Source organism: Panicum hallii, chromosome 1 (genome assembly GCF_002211085.1).
Source record: "Panicum hallii strain FIL2 chromosome 1, PHallii_v3.1, whole genome shotgun sequence".
NCBI classification, from domain to species: domain Eukaryota; kingdom Viridiplantae; phylum Streptophyta; class Magnoliopsida; order Poales; family Poaceae; genus Panicum; species Panicum hallii.
In genome coordinates, this window is record NC_038042.1 from 13,182,532 (window position 1) to 13,201,489 (window position 18,958).

General features: G+C 43.8%; 1 protein-coding gene, 1 long non-coding RNA gene, 1 other non-coding gene and 1 pseudogene across 3 annotated transcripts; 3 read left to right on the forward strand and 1 right to left on the reverse strand.

The window, feature by feature from the left end:
• The first annotated feature begins 790 nt into the window (after window positions 1–790).
• Window positions 791–1,413, forward strand: LOC112877308. The gene is made up of 3 exons (XR_003225465.1): window positions 791–949; window positions 1,064–1,150; window positions 1,265–1,413. It is a non-coding gene; the product is annotated as an uncharacterized LOC112877308 (long non-coding RNA).
• Window positions 1,414–3,067: 1,654 nt separating this feature from the next.
• Window positions 3,068–5,335, forward strand: LOC112901896 (annotated as a pseudogene).
• A 1,544-nt stretch (window positions 5,336–6,879) lies between these two features.
• LOC112882955 (protein PAT1 homolog) lies at window positions 6,880–12,953 on the reverse strand. Its single transcript, XM_025948160.1, has 6 exons — window positions 12,697–12,953; window positions 12,444–12,595; window positions 11,535–11,692; window positions 10,606–10,662; window positions 10,283–10,352; window positions 6,880–9,647 (listed from the first exon to the last, which is right to left on the reverse strand). Exons 2-6 carry the CDS (start codon window positions 12,451–12,453, stop codon window positions 7,483–7,485), a joined length of 2,460 nt encoding a protein of 819 aa, XP_025803945.1. The 5' UTR covers window positions 12,454–12,595; window positions 12,697–12,953; the 3' UTR covers window positions 6,880–7,482.
• Window positions 12,954–17,309: 4,356 nt separating this feature from the next.
• On the forward strand, window positions 17,310–17,383 carry TRNAW-CCA. The gene has a single exon. It is a non-coding gene; the product is annotated as a tRNA-Trp (tRNA).
• Window positions 17,384–18,958: the final 1,575 nt, after the last annotated feature.

Below are 18,958 nucleotides of genomic sequence, written 5' to 3' on the forward strand. Positions count from 1 at the left end.
CTCCATTTTTTACGTTCTACAAATGTATGAAAAGCTAAGGATAAAAGCTTCCTAATTCCACCAGTCCAATATCGTTACCAAGTTTGAGTCAACACAAATCGTCAAGGAATGTAAATATCCTGGCCTCTACAAGAATATACGACCATTATTACAGAAAAAAGGTAGCACCCTTCAATGCGAAAATTAAACGATATGGACAGATTAAAAGCAAACAAGGTGCATATAGATTGCCATCCAGGGTTATACATGACGACAAACTAGATGGTGCCTTGGAGCTTCGGATGATCAATCTCAAAGGGAGATCATCGGGGATCAATCCTTGCATGTACCTAGATGGACTTGATCAGCAGCACTTCGCAGCACCGCTAGTCGTTCTTGATCTGCAGTCTTGGCATGGTGTCGCCTCCTAAGTTTGGCCTCCCTACGGTTCTCAAGAGGTGTTAATGTCTTCGACCCAGGGGCGGAGGGCCCAGTGTGGCGAGGTGTGGCGCTCGCCACACCTCGGCCCGGCCCAAGCGGGAATACCCCGGCCCAACTAAAATCTCTAACCCTATCCGGCTATCCCCAATCCCCATTCCCCAGTTCTGCTCCCGCCTCCCGCCATCCCGCGCTCCCGCGCCCGCCGCCGCCGCAGCCCGCAGGCCCCGCGCGCCACCGGCCCCGCGCCGCCGCCGCAGGCCCCGCGGCCCGTGCCCCGCCGCCGGCCCCGCGCGCCTCCGCGGCTCCGCCTGCGCTCCGCCGGCCCCGCGCGGCCGCGCGCCTCCGGGCTCCACGCGCCGCAGGCCCCGTGCGCCGCAGGCCCCGCGCCGCCGCCTCCGGCCCCGCGCGCCGCCGTCCCGCACAGCCGCAGTCCCGGTCTCCCGCGCGGCGCGCATGCTGGTGGAGTGGACCGTGGACGAGTGGTGGTTCTCACTGAGTCACTTCTCAGGTTCTGGCAATCTGGTTACTGGTAATACCGTAATACGGGACCTTGTTGCTTAATTTGGTGCAGTCCATAACTCCATATCAGTGTTTTTCTTCAAGCTGAGCTTAGCTTCAAAGAATAATTTCATCTCTGTGGCAGTCTGGCAGACGAGAAACAGGAGGCAGCTAGGTAGTTTGGCAAATGGCAAGGCAATTTGTTGCCTAACACGAGCACTGCAGTACCTCGGTATTTTCTTTTTACCTCCCTTCTCCTTTGGCTTTTTTCTTTTCTGATTATTGTTAGTTTGTTACCGATCTGTTAAGTCTGGTATAGTGGTTAAGTGGTATGTTCACCAATCAGGGCATCAGGCGGCTAGCTCATCTGCAGGTGTAGCTCCAAGCACTCACAAAAATACATTTTCATGTCCTTTTAGCTAGAATGGTACAGATCACAGATGCATATATGCTTACTACTACCAGTGTAGCGTGTTTTGTTGTAATGTCAGGCTTTGTATATAGATTTTTCTTTACCATGTTAGGGTGTAAATAAAAATTGTTGCGCTCGAATGCTCGATCTAGCTTGAATATTGTGTTTATTGCGTTGTACATTGGAATGTTTCAGATAAGCTAGAAATTGATGGTTTAAGGCCGCCCGCCGCCCCGCAGCCGCAGGCTCCCGCGCCCGCCGCCCCGCGCGCCGCCGCCCGCAGCCCCGTCCGCCACACCTAAAATTTTCGGCGTCCTCCGCCACTGCTTCGACCTAAGGTCTTCTCTCCCATTTGGCGGTGGAAACCTTGAGTATTTATAGTCATGTACGTCATATACAAAACCTAAGGTCCAAAAGACCTAGGGTTGCATTGATGTGGTGCAACATGGTATTGTGTCCTCCTCGACTGTTGAAGACATCATCTTTGAAGTTTGTTGCAATCGAAATAGAGTCATGGCGTGCCATCGGTGGGCTGGCACCATGCGGGGCTTGGCCCTCTTCAGCCTGTGGGTCTCCATATTCAGAGAGGAAATTAAGTCATCAAGAAGCAGGATCTCTCATACACGAATTGATGTTTGGTTTTATTTTTTTATCTTCGGGGTAGGATGTGGCATGCGAACTCCACCAAGGTTTGGATAAATATTAGCTGGATATATTCACTCAGCCGCTAAACTTTCATATTCACCATATTCAAATACTTAACTCACAATTCCTACATGCATGTTTATTTCCCAGTGTCATCGATGATTCCTATTGTTCTGTTAGTTCTGTTGCATTACGGGCTTGAACAAGCAGCAAATTCACCCGTTTGGGCATCAGCAAGAACATTCGACAGTAGGACTGACAGGGACGCGTTGCTGGCATTCAAGGCAAGCCTAATAAGCAAACAGCAAGGTGCCTTAGCTTCATGGAACACAACCATGACTTCTGCAGGTGGCATGGTGTCAGTTGCAGCACTAAGCATAACCACAGGATCACAGCGCTTAACCTCTCTTCGGAGGGCCTCGTTGGGACAATCGCCCCTGCCATCGGGAACCTCACGTTCTTGCATACTCTGGACCTTAGTATGAACAATATGCATGGAGAGATGCAGTGGCGGAGGGCCCGGTATTGCTGGGTATTGCTCGGGCAATATCTCGGCCCAGCCCAACTTCACCCTGCAAAAAAAAACTAACCCTATCCGCCACCGCACGACCTGCACGACGTCTTCGACCCGGACGACGCAGCACCGTCCTCGTCGGAGCTGTCCGCGGCCGCCGCTGGCGCCTCGAAGCAGCACGACCGCGCGTCCTCGGCGTCGCCCTCGCAGCCACCGGCGGCCGCGCGGGGCGGCGGCTGCAGGAGCTGCTCCAGCGTGGCGCAGAGGCCGGCTGCGACGGCCTCGTGGCTCCTGGCAACGCCCATCCACACCTGGCACTCGGCGCCCGCCTGCCGGGCCTTCTCCTCCAGCTCCGGCGCTCCGCGTTGCGGCGGAGCGCGCGCCCCACCTCGGCCTCCGCCGCGCGCAGCCGCCTCGACGCGACGTGGGCATTGGCGCCGCTCCGGCTACCCCCGCCTCCAGCTCCAGCGGCTCCAGCCCGCCTCGCACCGTCGCACGCCGGCATGCATTTTTTTTAGCTCGTTGTCTCGGCAATACCTTGATTTTGTCGCGTCCTCCGCAACTGGAGAGATGCCCTCAGCAATTGGCCATCTATTTCGGTTAAGATATCTTGACTTGTCAAACAATTAATTTCAAGGTGAAGTTAAGGCCAACTTGAAGAACTGCACTGGTCTTGAACGTATCAACCTGGACTCAAATATGCTCGCTGGTGAAATCCCTGCTTGGTTAGGAGGCTTGTCAAGTCCCAGGACCATACACCTTAAGAAGAACAATATCGGTGGGAAAATACCGCCATCACTTGGCAACCATTCAGCACTGGAAGGAATGTATTTTACCTGGAACCACCTGAGGGCATTGGCAAGCTCAGTGGTCTCAAGTCCTAGGGACTGGGTGCAAACCACCTCTCAGGCACTATCCCAACAATGCTCCTCAATCTTTCCTCAGTAATCCAATTTAGCGTGGCAGGGAATGAGTTGCATGGCACGCTCCCTTCGGACATAGGGAATCGCCTCCCTAAACTGCAAAAACTCTTCCTTGGCATGAACAGTAGGAAGCCTTCCGGCTTCTCTTGCCAATGCAACTGACATGTATTCTCTCGACATATTTGTTAACAATTTCACTGGAATCGTTACTCCTGAGATCGGAAAGCTTTGCCCAGACCGCCTCTTTTTTTACAACAATCAGTTTGTGGCAACTACTACTCGGGATTGGGAGTTCATGACGCTCCTGGCAAACTGCACACGGCTGCGTGTACTTGACCTCCAAAATAACATACTAGGTGGCATGGTTCCAAACTCTGTCACTAACCTATCAGCACAATTGGAAGAGCTATATGTTGGGTTCAATGAGATTTCGGGAAACATACCATTTGGCATCAGCAATCTAGTTGGGCTTACTATGCTGCAGTTCTCCTATAACCAATTTTCTGGTGTCTCGCCTGACAGCATTGGAAGGCTAAACTCGCTGCATGCCCTGGGTTTTGAAAATAACCTATTGACAGGATTCATGCCATCCTCACCTGGGAACTTGACTCAGCTTCTACGTCTTTTTGCATATAACATGTTTGAGGGATCTCTTCCAGCAAACCTAGGTAACCTCCAGGAGATAGCTGAAGCTTACTTTTCAAATAATAAGTTCACAGGTCCATTGCCTACAGACATCTTTAACCTATCGACCTTGTCAAAAGTTCTCGATTTATCAGACAATTATTTTCCTGGCCCTCTTCCTCCTGAAGTCAGTGGCATGACAAACCTTGCATATTTGGACATCTCTGGGAACAACTTATCAGGGCCGCTACCTGATACACTGAGCAATTGCCAGAGCTTGATAGGACTTTGGTTGGGCAGTAACTCCTTCAACGGTAGCATACCTGTATCTATCTGCAAAATGAAGGGTTTGATGTTGCTAAACCTGACGAAAAACACATTCTCAGGAGAGATTCCTGGCGAGATAGGGCAGATGGTTGGATTGGAAGAACTGTATCTTTCACACAACAACTTGTCTGGGTATATACCAGAAAGCATTGAAAACATGACATCGTTGTACAAGCTGGACCTGTCCTTCAACCATCTGGATGGGAAAGTGCCATAACATGCTTCTCAAGTTCTGACTCAAACCAAAATGAGTTCAAAGCCATTGTGCTTGAGTTCATGCCTAATGGGAATCTACATAGTTGGTTGCATCTAGATGTGCATGCATCACCGCAGCGCCATGGTTTGACATTGATGCAAAGATTGAATGTTGCTGTTGATGTAGCAGATGCAATAGATTATTTGCACAACAACTGTCAGCCGCCAATAATTCACTGTGATTCGAAGCCAAGCAACGTTCTTCTCGATCAAGATTTGGTTGCCCATGTTGGGGATTTATACAGCTTTGGAATTGTCATGTTTACAGGCATGGCACCTACTGATGGCGAGTTCAGAGATGGTTTAACACTGCAGAAGCATGCTGAGAATTCATTTTCCAGGATGCTAATCGAGATTGTTGATCCAGCCCTACTCACCATAGAAGAAGCTTATACAGAAGATGTGCAGGGTGGAAGAAATCAAATGGAAGATATCAACCAGGTAAAACTTGCGCTATCAAGCAGCAAGCAGGCACCATCAGAGAGGATGTGCATGAGGGATGCCGCCGCTGACATGCACAGGATAAGAGATCACTATGCTAAAAGAAGTCAATTAGAAGAAGTTACCGTGAAGTGATGCGTCGGCAAGCCGCCTGGCAATGTATAGAAAGTCACCTTTTAACCTTTCTTCCTCTATAAGTAGGGCCAAAAATATATGTATTCTGGTACTGGTCATTTTTAGGATACATCTTTATGGCTTGCCTGCTATCTTAAAGCTTTCAGATGATGGAAAAAAAAATAAGAGTTTTAGTTTTAAATTAATCTGAAGATAAATTATGACCATGACGAAGATTGCGTACAGAAAACGTTTCTTGCCTGACCGAAATAACCGGGTAAAGAAGACGACGACGCCGAGTCGCGTAACATAGCCGTGTTCCCGCAAGGATTGGACCGGATTTTGGCGGACCATTCACGCTCACGTCCCGAGCCCGGCGAGGCGAGCGAGCGCGCCCGAGGAGGTTTCTTCTTCCTCTCACCCACACTTGCAAGAGCATGGACAGCATCCAACTATTTAAGTTGGATTTTCTCCACCTCCACTGGCAAGATGAGACTAACTTATTGCCATGCACCTTTACGCTAATGGACCTTTGAGATTTTATTGGAATTATTTAGATTTACATGGTGAGCCTTTGCACTAATGGGTCCAAAATATTCCAACATCAGAAATGAACATTAAACACATGTCTGTGACAGGTTACAGTTATCCCATGAAATTTTCAACCTTGTACAGGTGAATGGTTAGATTAGACCTGAATGAAGGTCATCCTGTGCGTTTAATGATTTGTCATGGTACAGAAGATGTCCTGGGTTGGAGCTAAAGACACCATCTCTCTTTTTGGTTGAGCTGGCACATGAACCAAGCATCGCAATCTGTGGCATACTTTGTTTGTAGTTTGTTGTGAACACAAAACATGGACTTCGCAACAATTTCGCTTTATCTTTTTGTTTAAATGCAATTTTTGTAGTGCTGCCGTGCTGCATATGCCCACACTGTTATCCTCGCACACCCAAAAAATCAATGTTTAATTCAATTTGGCCTCGTACTGGTTAGCATCCGGAAGGAAGAAATCAACTTGAATACGCTCCCAAGCTCCTTCCATTCGCCATTAACATTTGAGAACTGTTATCCCTTTTTATGTTTCTATTTATTTGCACTGCTCTTCTTTACTAATTATAATGTATTCGCTCTAGTCACAAATACTTCTTAATTAGGTTTCCAACCAGAAAACAGTCAAATTCTTGCAATTCTCACATTTGAAAATATTTAGATTGAAAACATCAAAATATTATCTTGAAGAAATATTTTTCACAAAAACACTTATTGTAAGCTAGTACCATTCTTTCGTTTGCATTTTGAGATGGTGTACAGGAGAAAATTGCTACAAGAAAGTTAAGATATGATTAATTTAGAACAATCATACAAATTCAGATACAAATCCTCCATTCATGTATACTAGCTCTGGTAAAAAGAAGACTATCATAAATGTCTATGATGGAAAATATACACTTGCGGGGACCTCTACTCGTGTAAAATTCTAAACCATGCATACAATCCTCAGACAAGAAAGACCTAGGGAAAAATAACGTGAAAACAGATAAATAGATAAGTACGTCAAATTAACACACTGCAGTCAAGATCATCCACCAAGGATTTTCTGTATAAAATCAATGCTTCAAAAAAGAATGAGGGCATTTATCCAAAACCCTGTCAAATTCAGCACACAAGGATACTTGTAAGCTTATCCACTTGCACATCCTGCGTAGGAAAATGCAACATAGGTTGCAATCATTTTCTCAAAATTCAACTGCAGAGTACCAAAACATTACTACCATTTAACAAACTTCATAGCAACAGCATTGTTCCTGAAGAACCAAAATTACTCAAGCGAATTTTCAAGGACATGTTGCGGCACGACAGCTTCCACATCTTGAGGCCAACAGAATTACAGGGGAAAAAACAAGGCAACTACTCGCTGAAAATACCACCTTGAAGAGCAATTAAACAGTGTCTTCAAGTAACAGCTACAGACCTCCTGGGGTTTTCTCTTAAGAGCACGAGACCCACAGGAATCCCTTTGCAATAACCAAACACAGCTAACCACGTAATAGATGCAAAACATCTGGCTTCCCACAAAGGAATCAATACAGACATGTTGTGACACTAAATTTGAAATCTTGTATTACCATCAGTTCATTGATGCTCCAGCCTGCTTTACTCTTGTTTCTTGAGATTCATATAACTAACCACAAGTTTAACCTTCTCTCCTTTCAGGAAAAGCATAACAGACCTCTTAAGGAGCCAATTTTATCGAGTAGTGAGTACCATAACAAAAAACTTGCTTCCTCTCATTTGGTCTGAACATCTTAGCTTTGGACAGAATCTGACGTCATGGGTCCACTATCAGACCCATGAGAACTATGGGTGCCGACAGGCACAGTACGCTGAGCAAAACTGAGCAACTGCTTGCGCTGATCCGCATTGGTATGGGGGAGGCTGGCACGCAGAAGCTCTACTGGCATTTCCCTGCTTATAACTGCTGCTGCAGCAGGTTGCAATTGCACAGTATGAACCACACTATCAAATTTACTCATGCAATACTGTGTAAGCAGCCCAAAGAACGCGTCAAATGATGCCTGCCATAGAGCTCTATTCTGCATACTGTAGGTAGAAGCCACATGCTGATCAGTGAGCAGAACTGTTGCTCTGTCCAGTACAGACTTTATGATGACAGAAGCCCAATCACCTGCTGGGGATCCAAGGGGTCGAAGAGGTGGTTGCAATGACGAACAAACAATAGCTGCAAGGCAAGCACTCAGATCACTCAACTCCATCCGAACAACACATGTGGATATAGCTCTTGCAAGTCTAGTCATTGTCTCAGCTGCACTGATATCAGAGGGCATATTTCCGAATATGGTTCTTAGATGCCGGAAGACTGCCATGCAAGCTATCCTTGCAAGCTCACTGCCTGAAGTCACGAGTTCAAGGTAACGGGACAGCAGTTTCCGGCCCTTCGGTAAAGTGACTATGCGGAGAAATACCAAATCATCATATGAAGTCAGAGGTGCATTCTTATTAGGTGCAAGGGGATCAACTAATTGCAGTGATTCTGCAAGCTGCTCGAGGAGGGCCTGTCTTCTGTTTCTCAGTTGCAAACCACCATCTTGCTGGTGGCTAAATTGCAGCAGACGATCGATATCATCAACATCAAGTAGTAGGCAAAGTCCGTCTTCAATTGTAATCCTAGCAGCCAGCATAGGTTCTTGGTCAAGCGGCTTTGACACAGATTTTTCAGTGTTCTCACTTTGTGCCGATGCTTGTTCAACATCAAGAAGCGGACGAGGCCTGCGGATCGAAGAAAATGGGAGTCTGCCGAGAGCATCAACCTGTAGGTACGCATGTGGTTCATCCCTACTGCGTGCACGGGAAGATGGATCCCTAATCAAGGTAGGACAGAAGTGATGCTTCAGTTGAGCACCTTCTGACTTTTTTGCTAAACAAGCTTGATGGTAGTAGTCATCAATATATGGGTCATTGATGTGTGTGGCAGCTTGCTGCATCCTTGCAATGTTCTCAATTTCTTCAGTGGACATGTACCTGGATCTAAACCGTGGCCACCCATTATCCATCCTCGTATTATTGAGCTCATAACCTTGGTGAGGATATCGTTGTCCCAGCCTTCCATGTTGCAAAAATGATCTTGCTCTTGGATCACTCAAGTCAGGCATGCCTAAGTTTGCATCAAATCTACCCCTCACTTGCGGAGGAGGATGCTTAGGACCAAACATTTGCATGCTTTGTGGTGGGGAATGACGGGGACCAAGCATTTGTGCATGTAGTTGTGAAAAATGTGGTGGAGACTGTTGTATAGGCAGCATTCCAAGCTGTTGACGAGGTGGCTGCATTTGAGGTGGCATTAGTCCATTGGGACGTTGCAATTGATGCTGCATCAAACCTGGCATAAACCTGGCACCGTTCCCATGCATTTGTCCACTATTTAAAACATGATTTTGCTGCACAGTATTCGTTGCACCACCCATTGGACCCATATGAGCCAGCTCCCTACCAAATGGAGGTCCCGGAGGCGTACCTCCATGGTGGAATTGGGAAAGGGCTCGATCATTTTTTGCGGACATGGGCATTTGGAAAGCAGTGGGAGATGGCATGTTCATATGATGTGGCTGACTAGGTGAAGAATGAGATGCTGCACCAGATGGAGGGTATGAAATGAATGATGATTTAGGCACAGGAATTGGTTCAGTATTATTGTACTGAGGCTCTTGTTGTGGGTATGATGATGTTCTCTGCAAAGGAGATGGATTTGCTCCAAGAATAGGTTCAACAGGATTGTACTGAGCATCTTGATGTGGGGATGATGATGTTCTGTGCAGTCTAGAATCAATGAAATCGACTGAATGGGGTGGTTGGGACCACCAATTCTTCTTATCCAGCCCGCGATCAGTGTCCAATTCAGGCTGCATAGGCCAATATGAAGAGCCAGTATCTTGCGCCCAGTCTGCATTAGAACCTACATATTGCAGCATAAGAATAAATATTAACTAGAGAAGCAGAGGAATGCCTAGTGCCTAGAAACAGGTGACAACAAAGATTATCCAGGGTCAAATGAAATCGACATTCTAACAATAAAGGATTAGTACTCCCTCCAAATCTATTTATAAGGCGTATTCTGGTTCAGCAGGAGCATTAAGGTATGAAACAAAGAAAGTGGTGGAGAGAATGGTTAGTTTTATTGTCTTGGGAACAAGAAAGGACTTCATTGCGTAGGCGTTCCACTCATAAATGTTGAGGGAGAGAACATTAATGAGGCTAAAGCATTGAAATTACATGCATGGCATTAAAAAAAAGAGGCAAAAAAATCTACAAGCCATAACAAAAACAGTGGTTGTTGTAGAAGTTGCAAAGAATTCGCAGAAATCTACCACAGTATGTGGTATTGGATGGCCATGGAATGAGAGGAGACAGTCCTTTCAACAAATTACATAAGGATTCATTGTTGAAACACAAATTTGCAATTTCATAATACATGGACCAAGCCACAAAAGATGAAAATGAAAATGAACCCTGAAGCATATGGACTGAAGAATCATGTCAGCAACAACTGAAGAATCTAGAGGCAATTCAACAATACAGACAGCTACTTACTTTGTCTAGAAACAGATCCCCTATGACCCACTACTCCTGGTTGCTTTGGATCATTGACAATTCTGGTCAGCTGAAAATGAAGAATACATAAACTCAGCAAGGCATTGATTGTGAAAAAATGAGTAAATGCAACAATACAATGCAGAGATACAATTGAGCAAATATTCACAGCTCATTTGATGGCTGAAATACTTAAATCTCTGTACTACAATCTTTCGGAAAGAACTCAAGTGCATCATCATTTGGTAAAATGAATCACAAGAGCTATTTACTAATGCACATACAATATATAGATACAAAAGGATTTGACATAGACGGCACACCTTCGAAAATGTTCCAGCAAGATCATCTATGTCAGTAAATGAACCTACCCCTTCATCCTGCAAAATAAAGTTTGATCAACATGACTAGTTGATATATTCCTATGTGACATAAAGAAATGATGCTGCAGGTCTGCAGCATGAAATCTTTTAAACAGACAGCAGTACAGCATGTCTAAAACATTACTGAATGCATTCAGATTCTACAGGTAATACACAAAAGCAGAACAAGAGAGAACACAGGACACAGCCTAAATGATAAGTTGCATTATTTCCTTCCTGACACAATATATAACTAAAGTTGCTTAAGTGTGCATATAGAACTACCTCTAGTGTAGTGTGTTCACCATCATCATAAGCTGCATGCAGCTTATAATTGTTAAGGATTGTATTATTGCAAAAGGCCTAATACCAACTTCCTAAATTTCAAGGCAATATATTGTTGGTGATGTTAATAGCAACCCCCTAAAATATATTGTTGGTGATGTTAATAGCAACCCCCTAAAGTGTTTTTCAGAATCATAAAAAAAAGAAGACAATGCTAGCTTTCTTTGTTTACATAATGACCCATTTGACTATCAGGATGCATGAGTTTCCCTAACACAAATTTGATTATATCCTCTACCAGGCTCCTGATGACACGAAATAAAATGATAACAAGAGAGCAAGAACAGAATGGTCAATTTGTTTCTATGATAACCAATCCTCAAGTTCTGAACTCGAAAGAGAGATTGCTACCTTGTCATGTAAAATGAAGATTTATAGTGCTATCTAACATTTATTTGGCTTATAAAGTAAAAAAAAAAAAGCACAGCTCTTATTCACTGCATCATCTTTTTTTTCTTATCAAAACACAGAAATTGCATGGCATTTATCATTTCAAACATATATGAGCTTTGTCAAGCATAAAAGAGATCTATCATCTATGCTACCTCCAACATATTATCCCTCCCATAAAGAGGGTACTCCTCATCGCCATGCTCAATGGATGCAGTATTACCATCATCATCATCCAATCCACCTAGCTCAACCTCCTCCACGGCATTGTTGCCGAAGAAAGCATACTGTGATGCATCAAATTTAGTATCGCCTGTACAGGGATATCCAAGAATCAAGCAGTAACTGTCAGATGCCATAGGACAGGAATCCACAGTAAGGCAGCTTAAAATGAGCTAACAATCACCACAAACAAACATTATTCATAGAGGATGTGCAGCTAAGCAATCATGAAAAGCAATTATTGCAACTTCAAGTCCGTGCAGCTAGTAAAGGATAAATATGTAGAGGCCCCCAAAAAGACCACATCTAGTTAGCTCAACAAGACTTCCCAACTACACAAAACACCACCACAAATCAAACCAACAATAGAACAACCAGTCCATCAACAACTACAGTCCAACTGAAGCTGCAGATTTTTGAGCCACTGATTAATGAAAATGTAAGGACAGCAGAACCATTGGGGATTCACAGGCTTTACTGATTCCTTACCACAACTAATAGCAAATTCAAATAGCGGCGAAGATCATAACTAACTCCAACGGATGTTACTAGGTCAATTCAATAACGTTCAATCCGCTGCTAGAAAACCAAGAATCTCAGCTGATTGGTTTCAAAGTCATCGAGTATTAATATTAACACTACAAACAAACAGAAAAAAGGGACCGCCCCCCAAGTCAAGGGGAAACGATAATGGTTCACCAGAGCAACCCCAATCGCTATCACGAGAACCTCTTCCCAGCGAATGGATAATAATGTACTCCTCTCACAGGAATCTCAATAAACTAGGAGGAAGGATCGATGAAGCAAGTTTTCAAACAAAAAAAAAAGGATTGATGAAGCACCTGATTCCATGGCGGGGGCGGCGCCGAACCCCGAAAACTATCTGGGAAACAAGCCGCTACGAGCAGAACATCCCCCACCAAGATCTCCAGGAACCGAATCCACCCCCAGATGGGTCGGATTAGCACCGGGCCGCAGGCAAATCCGAAGCTACCTGCGCGGAGAGCAAGCGAGGCACGGATCTGACCGCATGTTCTAGCAGCGAAGGGAAGACGAAGACGCGAACGGAGACTCCTACTAGAACAAACCCCTTACCAGCAAAAACAAATCGCGCGGGATGGATCTCGCGTCTGCGCCACGCGAATCCAAAGGAGAGAGGGGAGTTCGAGGTGCCGCGCTGCGGTGGAAGGAGGACGGCGTGGTGGGGGCTTGCACGGCGGCGGCGGCGGCAGCACGATGGTATCCTGACGTGGGAAGGGAGCCCCGGAGGCGGAAGGGGAGGAGGCTTTTTTTTTTCCTTTTTCTTTTTTTTATCCGTGACGAAGCACCGGCCCTAGGATAGGGGCATTATCTCTGGATTATTTATTTTGCCACAGTTATAAAAATGGTAGCACGGGCACATTCTTTTTTTCCGACCATTTATTACGCCGGGCGGGGGCGCGCGGGGGGGGGGGGGGGTGGGGGGGGCCGGGCCGCAGCGGGTTACAACGGGGAGAACGTGTCACATGGCAGTAGGTTTTTTTTTGAAGAAAATGGCAATAGGTTTAGCTCTGGGTCGTTGGGCACTCGGCATTCTCGATCGCGCACGATGTCTACGGACTACGGGGAAAATATCCTGTGCTCATGTGCTGCGAAACCTTGAGACACCGAACAGATAGTGGCGAAAAATATATTTTTGAAAAAAAAATGGGTGAATCAGAGATTGATATATCTCTCGAGCATTAAAGGAATTGAACTCAAACAATGGTTTGTGTAACAAAAAGTAGGCATAATTCAGCATCTATTTTTGTTTATGCTTTACGTAATTTTGTCTTTTCTAGTTGACACGATAAGTTAGTTGAATTGCTAATTTTCTTAGATGCTCTGCATATGGTATTTTCATATTTTACTTAGCGAAGCACCACTTGTCTATGTATTATGTTTGCTAGATCTGTAGTTACAGGGAGTTGGGGATAAAACTGGCATTAAATCTGTGGAGGTCACACAAAGTGGGCCAAGCTCAGTAAAATAGAGGTAGGCAGATAAGGTTGCAAAAAAAGTAGCTATTTTGATAAAAGTGAAAGATAATTAAATCTATATGGTTATGTGGTAAATATTCTTAGATATGTAGTTTTACAATAATTGATCAAATCTATCTTATTCTTTTGCTAAATTATACTCATTTATAATCACACTCAATAATACCGAGACAATGCAAAGTGTCAAAGTGAAAAATATGAAACAAGAAACATATTACCTAGAAAATTGACTTAAAATGCAATGTGAAATAAAAGCCAAGAAATGTACATGAGTACTCATTGTGTAGATCGAAATTAGCATAGCACAAAGATCCAACCAATAAACTCCCATATCACATTCAGGGTGCTCGGTATACCACTACAATAGTTGCATGCAGCCAATCGGAAGTGCCAGGAGTACAGAAAAAAGTCTTAGTTTTTGATATTAGCCCCGGCCACTGTTGCGCCGGAACTACAGAAAGCACTAGAAAGATAGCGCGGCGTTGCCGCGCCTAATGACCCCCAATGAAGATTGGAGAGTTATCTTGGCTTTGGATGTGGAGTTTGAATTTATTTAATACGTACATGAAGTTTGCATGGATCTTTGACTTGTAGAGAGGAGTAGTTGATGTGCTACATGCTGCGGCCATAATTATGTATTTCTATACAAGATATCAGTCAATAATATGGAAGTTTACACTCTTGCTAATGGATTTATGCCTCTGAAAGCAGCATGGATATATACTTTTTGATTAACAATTGATTTGGAATATTTTGAATAACAGAATGGATATAAATTTCCCGATTAACAACTGTTTGGAATACTTTGAATAAGAAACTGCTCATTACATATATAGGGACAGGGATCTAAATTGCACTCATGCCAAATGAGCCCGCCGTCACTAATGTCATCAAGCAGCTTAGAGTTTCTGTTCCCTGCATTACACAAAGAAACTATGAAGTATTAGGATTTTCCAAAGCATAGGAAGGATATTCAACACAAGGTGCTAACAATTCAGTATAAATAATAATTCTGGTAAGGCAGTGCAACGTGAAAACTAAAATTTGCATTTTTGCCTCTGAAACAAATGGTTGCAACTAAGCACAATAGCATCATATCCAGTTAATTTGGGGAAGAAAGTGATCCAGCACTTTGAGGTCTGTGTTTGGCAAAGTAACAAGGTTGTATAACAAAGAAAAAGAGGTGATTGAAAATAGATACCGGCAAAACTGAGAGTTTCATAAGCCTCGATAATCTTAAGTGAAAATGAACTCCAGTCATCAGCCAATCCAAGCAAATCACATTGCCAATAATGGTAATTTTTTCTAGATGCATAATTCATCTGGAAATGTAACTTGCAGTAAGCCATTTCAACAAGCAAATGGTATAGACATGAGAATACATGGAAATTAGATGTAGACAATACATAGCTGACAGTAATTTAAAAGGAGCCTATTGCACAATATTCAGTCTAAGTTAGCACAATTTCCAGTTCGAGTGAATTACACCAGTTAATGGAATTATGCTAACATTTGGGTAGTGTCTAAATTCTGAAATATGACACCTAGCAACAGGTTTGTAGCAAAAGAACCTGTAAGTCAAAATACAATTTTTCAGTACTCTTCTCTCCTGAAGTTGGTATTTCCTTCGTTTTAAGTTGAAGCTAAACAACAATGGTTGGATAACGGAAGTCTGAACTGTTGGGGAACGGAAACAATTAACATTGAAGTATCATATTGGATAACACAATGATGATTAATTTATGTATTAGTCAATATATGAATTGTTAGTATGTTCATGTTTTGGGTTTGTGCCATCAGGAACTAAGTCGCTACTTCACCATTTGTCGATAGATAAATACGTGAACGAGGTTAGCTAATGTATGATCCAAGTTCCACGGGAGAAGCTGTGAGTGTACGTGGAGATGCTTATTGTCTCTGGCATCTTCTGAAGGCTCCTCCTTTTTCATGCTCCCATATCAGATCAAGGCTTGGGTTACGTCTTCTGAAGGCTCTTTCTTCTGTACGTTCCCAGACTAGATCAAGGTTTGTTCTTTCTCATCACAATCTATTTAGGTCGAGGCTTGGTCAGGGAGGGCCGGAGGGAGCTGGCATGGCGCCACCGTAGCATGGGAGCCAGATGGAGAAACGGCAGCCAGCAGGTGAAGGCGACGTTTGCGAGGAGCTGAGGAGGGTCGTGTGGTGGAGGAGCAACCATGGCGAGGGTGAAGGGGAATTACGGCGTGGGCCGCGGGTTGTTGAGCTCGAGGGAGGAACCAGAAGATCTATCTGCCGTAGTGCCTCTGCTGTTTCTCCTCGTCAGCTCCGCAGACTGCAAAGACGCAGGCGACGACTAGCCAGGTGCATAGCGGCGGCACCGCCATTCCTCATGGCCTGGATTTCGATGGCTCAACAGGGGCGCAAGGAGAAGAATAGTCACGCCGGTCGCCAATGAGGAGCAAAGTTGCAAGGAGGACGATGCGCGAAGCGCCAAGAGGATGGGCCGAGGGACGGCCCGCGCCTACCCCTCATTTTCACCTTAGATGCAAGATCCGACGGTCGAAGTTTGTAGGCGACCTGGCCCAATGGGGTTGCTCGGTTTGGACCCACGATTTGTGTTTACAAGATTAGTCCCGGATCCAACCGTTCGGAATCCTGGAGGAGGGGGAGAAATATTTGGTCCCTGTTGGAGCCTCCAACCGGGACTAATGGTGCGCGGGCCTGTCAGTCCCGACTGGAGCCACCAACCGGAACTAATGAGGGATATTTCGTTTCGATTGGTGGCTTCAACCGGGACTAAAATTGTCCTGCATAAAAAAGCTTCTTCCTCCCTCTGCCCTGCCGAGCTATGAACACAACAAGCTGTTGTTGTGTTCATGGCAACGGCCGGCTAGGGGAGGAGCTCATGCCTTTTTCTCATGTTTTTTAAAGATTCAACTTGCCCAAGTGAGTTTAAACGTCAACAACTTCATCTCCTACTTATCTTAGTTAATATTTTTCCTTTATTGCCTTATACATAGAGAAATTTGAGATTTTAGAACTTAGAGAATGAAGAACAACCTTTTTATTTTCACACTATATGAGCTAGAATGGAAATTTTTCATATATATGTTGCATGCATAGATGTTGCTTAGTTGAAGAAGTTAATCAAAAATGCTTACATAAAAATAAATTTCAAGATTAGTGATTTTTCATGCATAGAGAAATAATAATGCAAAAATAATTTTAAATACTATAGTTTTCTAAAAAAATGGAAATACCATATCATGCATAGAAATAATATATTATCATTGAGTATTATCTTGAATTTTGTACTAAGAAATAGGAATCCTTCTTTTCTAGGTGAAATTCGACTGGATTTTAGATGTATACCCTTCCTTGATTATATGAGACCAAAAACAAGAAATGACAAGAAAGTTCTATGTAGATAGAGAAATAGAAGAAAATTATGATGTGGAAAATAAAAAAGGAATTATGTACAATGCCATTGTACAACAATTTGGAAAAGGGATGTAGCGCAACTTGGTAGCGCGTTTGTTTTGGGTACAAAATGTCACATGTTCAAATCCTGTCATCCCTACCTATTAATTCTCTCTTCTTTATGGGCAGTAGCGGGGAGATCTATTAAAGTGGGTATAACTTGAATTTGTGGATACTATACGGACGTGAGACACGTTAAGAGTAGAAAAGGATTTTCTTTTTGTTTTGAAAGCGCTCTTAGTTCAGTTTGGTAGAACACAGGTCTCCAAAACCCGATGTCGTAGGTTCAAATCCTACAGAGCGTGATTTCATATATCTTATGTTAAAATAGAGTAAAATAACTTAAAAAAACAAAGTAGAATTGCAAGTCCAATTTGACCTCCTCCAGACCAGAGAAGAGAGGAGGTCAATCAAAAAAGAAATATTACTCAATCAAAGATCCAACTGATCCCCACGCCTCTATTGCAAATACGCAGTCACGAATAATCCCGCTAAAGTAATAGGAATTAGGCCTAAGACGATTCCAAATAGAAAAACTTCAATCATTTCGATTTGTTCGAGGGGATAAAAAAAGAGGTACGATCTATCTCTAAATAATAGTCTAAATTATCCACGAATCTCAATGACCAAGAAAAGAATTGGTAATTAGTGTGGAAAAGAGTCTAGAATGCCAGGAATCCAAAAGAAGGATTCTTCTTTTCTGACTTATTCATTCAATTCATTTCAAATAAGACGTATCTTGTTCAAGCCAATAAATAGAGCTGGGGTTATAGTTAAAACAGCCGGTAGAAAACCGAAATAACTAGTTATAGTAAGCATGAAGGGGTTAAATTCCTTAATTTTTTACTACACTACATATGTTGGTAATGTGGCAGAACCAACCTGAATTACACCGGCTCAAGTACGCAAGTCCTCTCACAAGGGCTCTAACGTACTTCAAACGGTGTAACCCCTTGGCCTGTTGGGTAGCGTCCCGATAAACCACCGAATGCAGGATCAAACAAGGTACCTCGCACGAAGGTGAGTCCAGAGATATAATCACCATCATATTTTACATCACAGGCACTTATATTACAAGAGTTTATAGAGTAGCATAAGTTTTAGACTGATAGAAGTTATTACAAACCAGTTTAAGAATTCAAGTTCACAGCAGCGGAATTCAAAGTACGATAACTGTACACGTCGCCAGTATGGACATATGCTAAGCCATGGCATGATATCACTCGTTATGATCGGTGTTGGCCGGGGACGGGTCCCACTCCACGGACCAACCATCAGGCAAAGCACAGGGCCAAGGCATGGGGAGGGTAGGGTCTTCAGAGGCATTACCTGAAATAAAGTCATATTGCAAGACTGAGTACTCTAATACTCAGCAAGGCTTACCCGGAAATAGGGTATACTTAGCCCATAACTAGACCATGAAGGCTTTGCAAAGGTTCTAGGTTTAGCTTTTGCTAAAAAGCGATAAAGTGTAGATCCTTAACTTCATATTTTAGCTTTCAATTTCTAGTTCCTTTAACCATTCTAGGTAAGCACCTATAATTACTCAAGCAAGATAGAGTCTTTTTAAAGCATATCTCAGATTACTCATCATAAGATTCCTCTTGTTACTCTATGTGGCAAAAGAGTTAAGCAGTCTCAATCTCCGCGAGAAACGGACGATTCTGAATCGAATTTCAACCCTTGCAAGGTAAACCTAACTCACACGCTTGGAACACCAACAGGTTGTTCCAAAACAACCGTTTGCCTTCCATTCCGGGTCGTGGAACAATGCCACCACAAGCGACTGCAAGACCATACGCACATCCAATGTGTAGGACATACGTCTGTAGCGTGACTACATGACCGTATTCCCGTCTGCTCTGCAGAACGTACTCCCA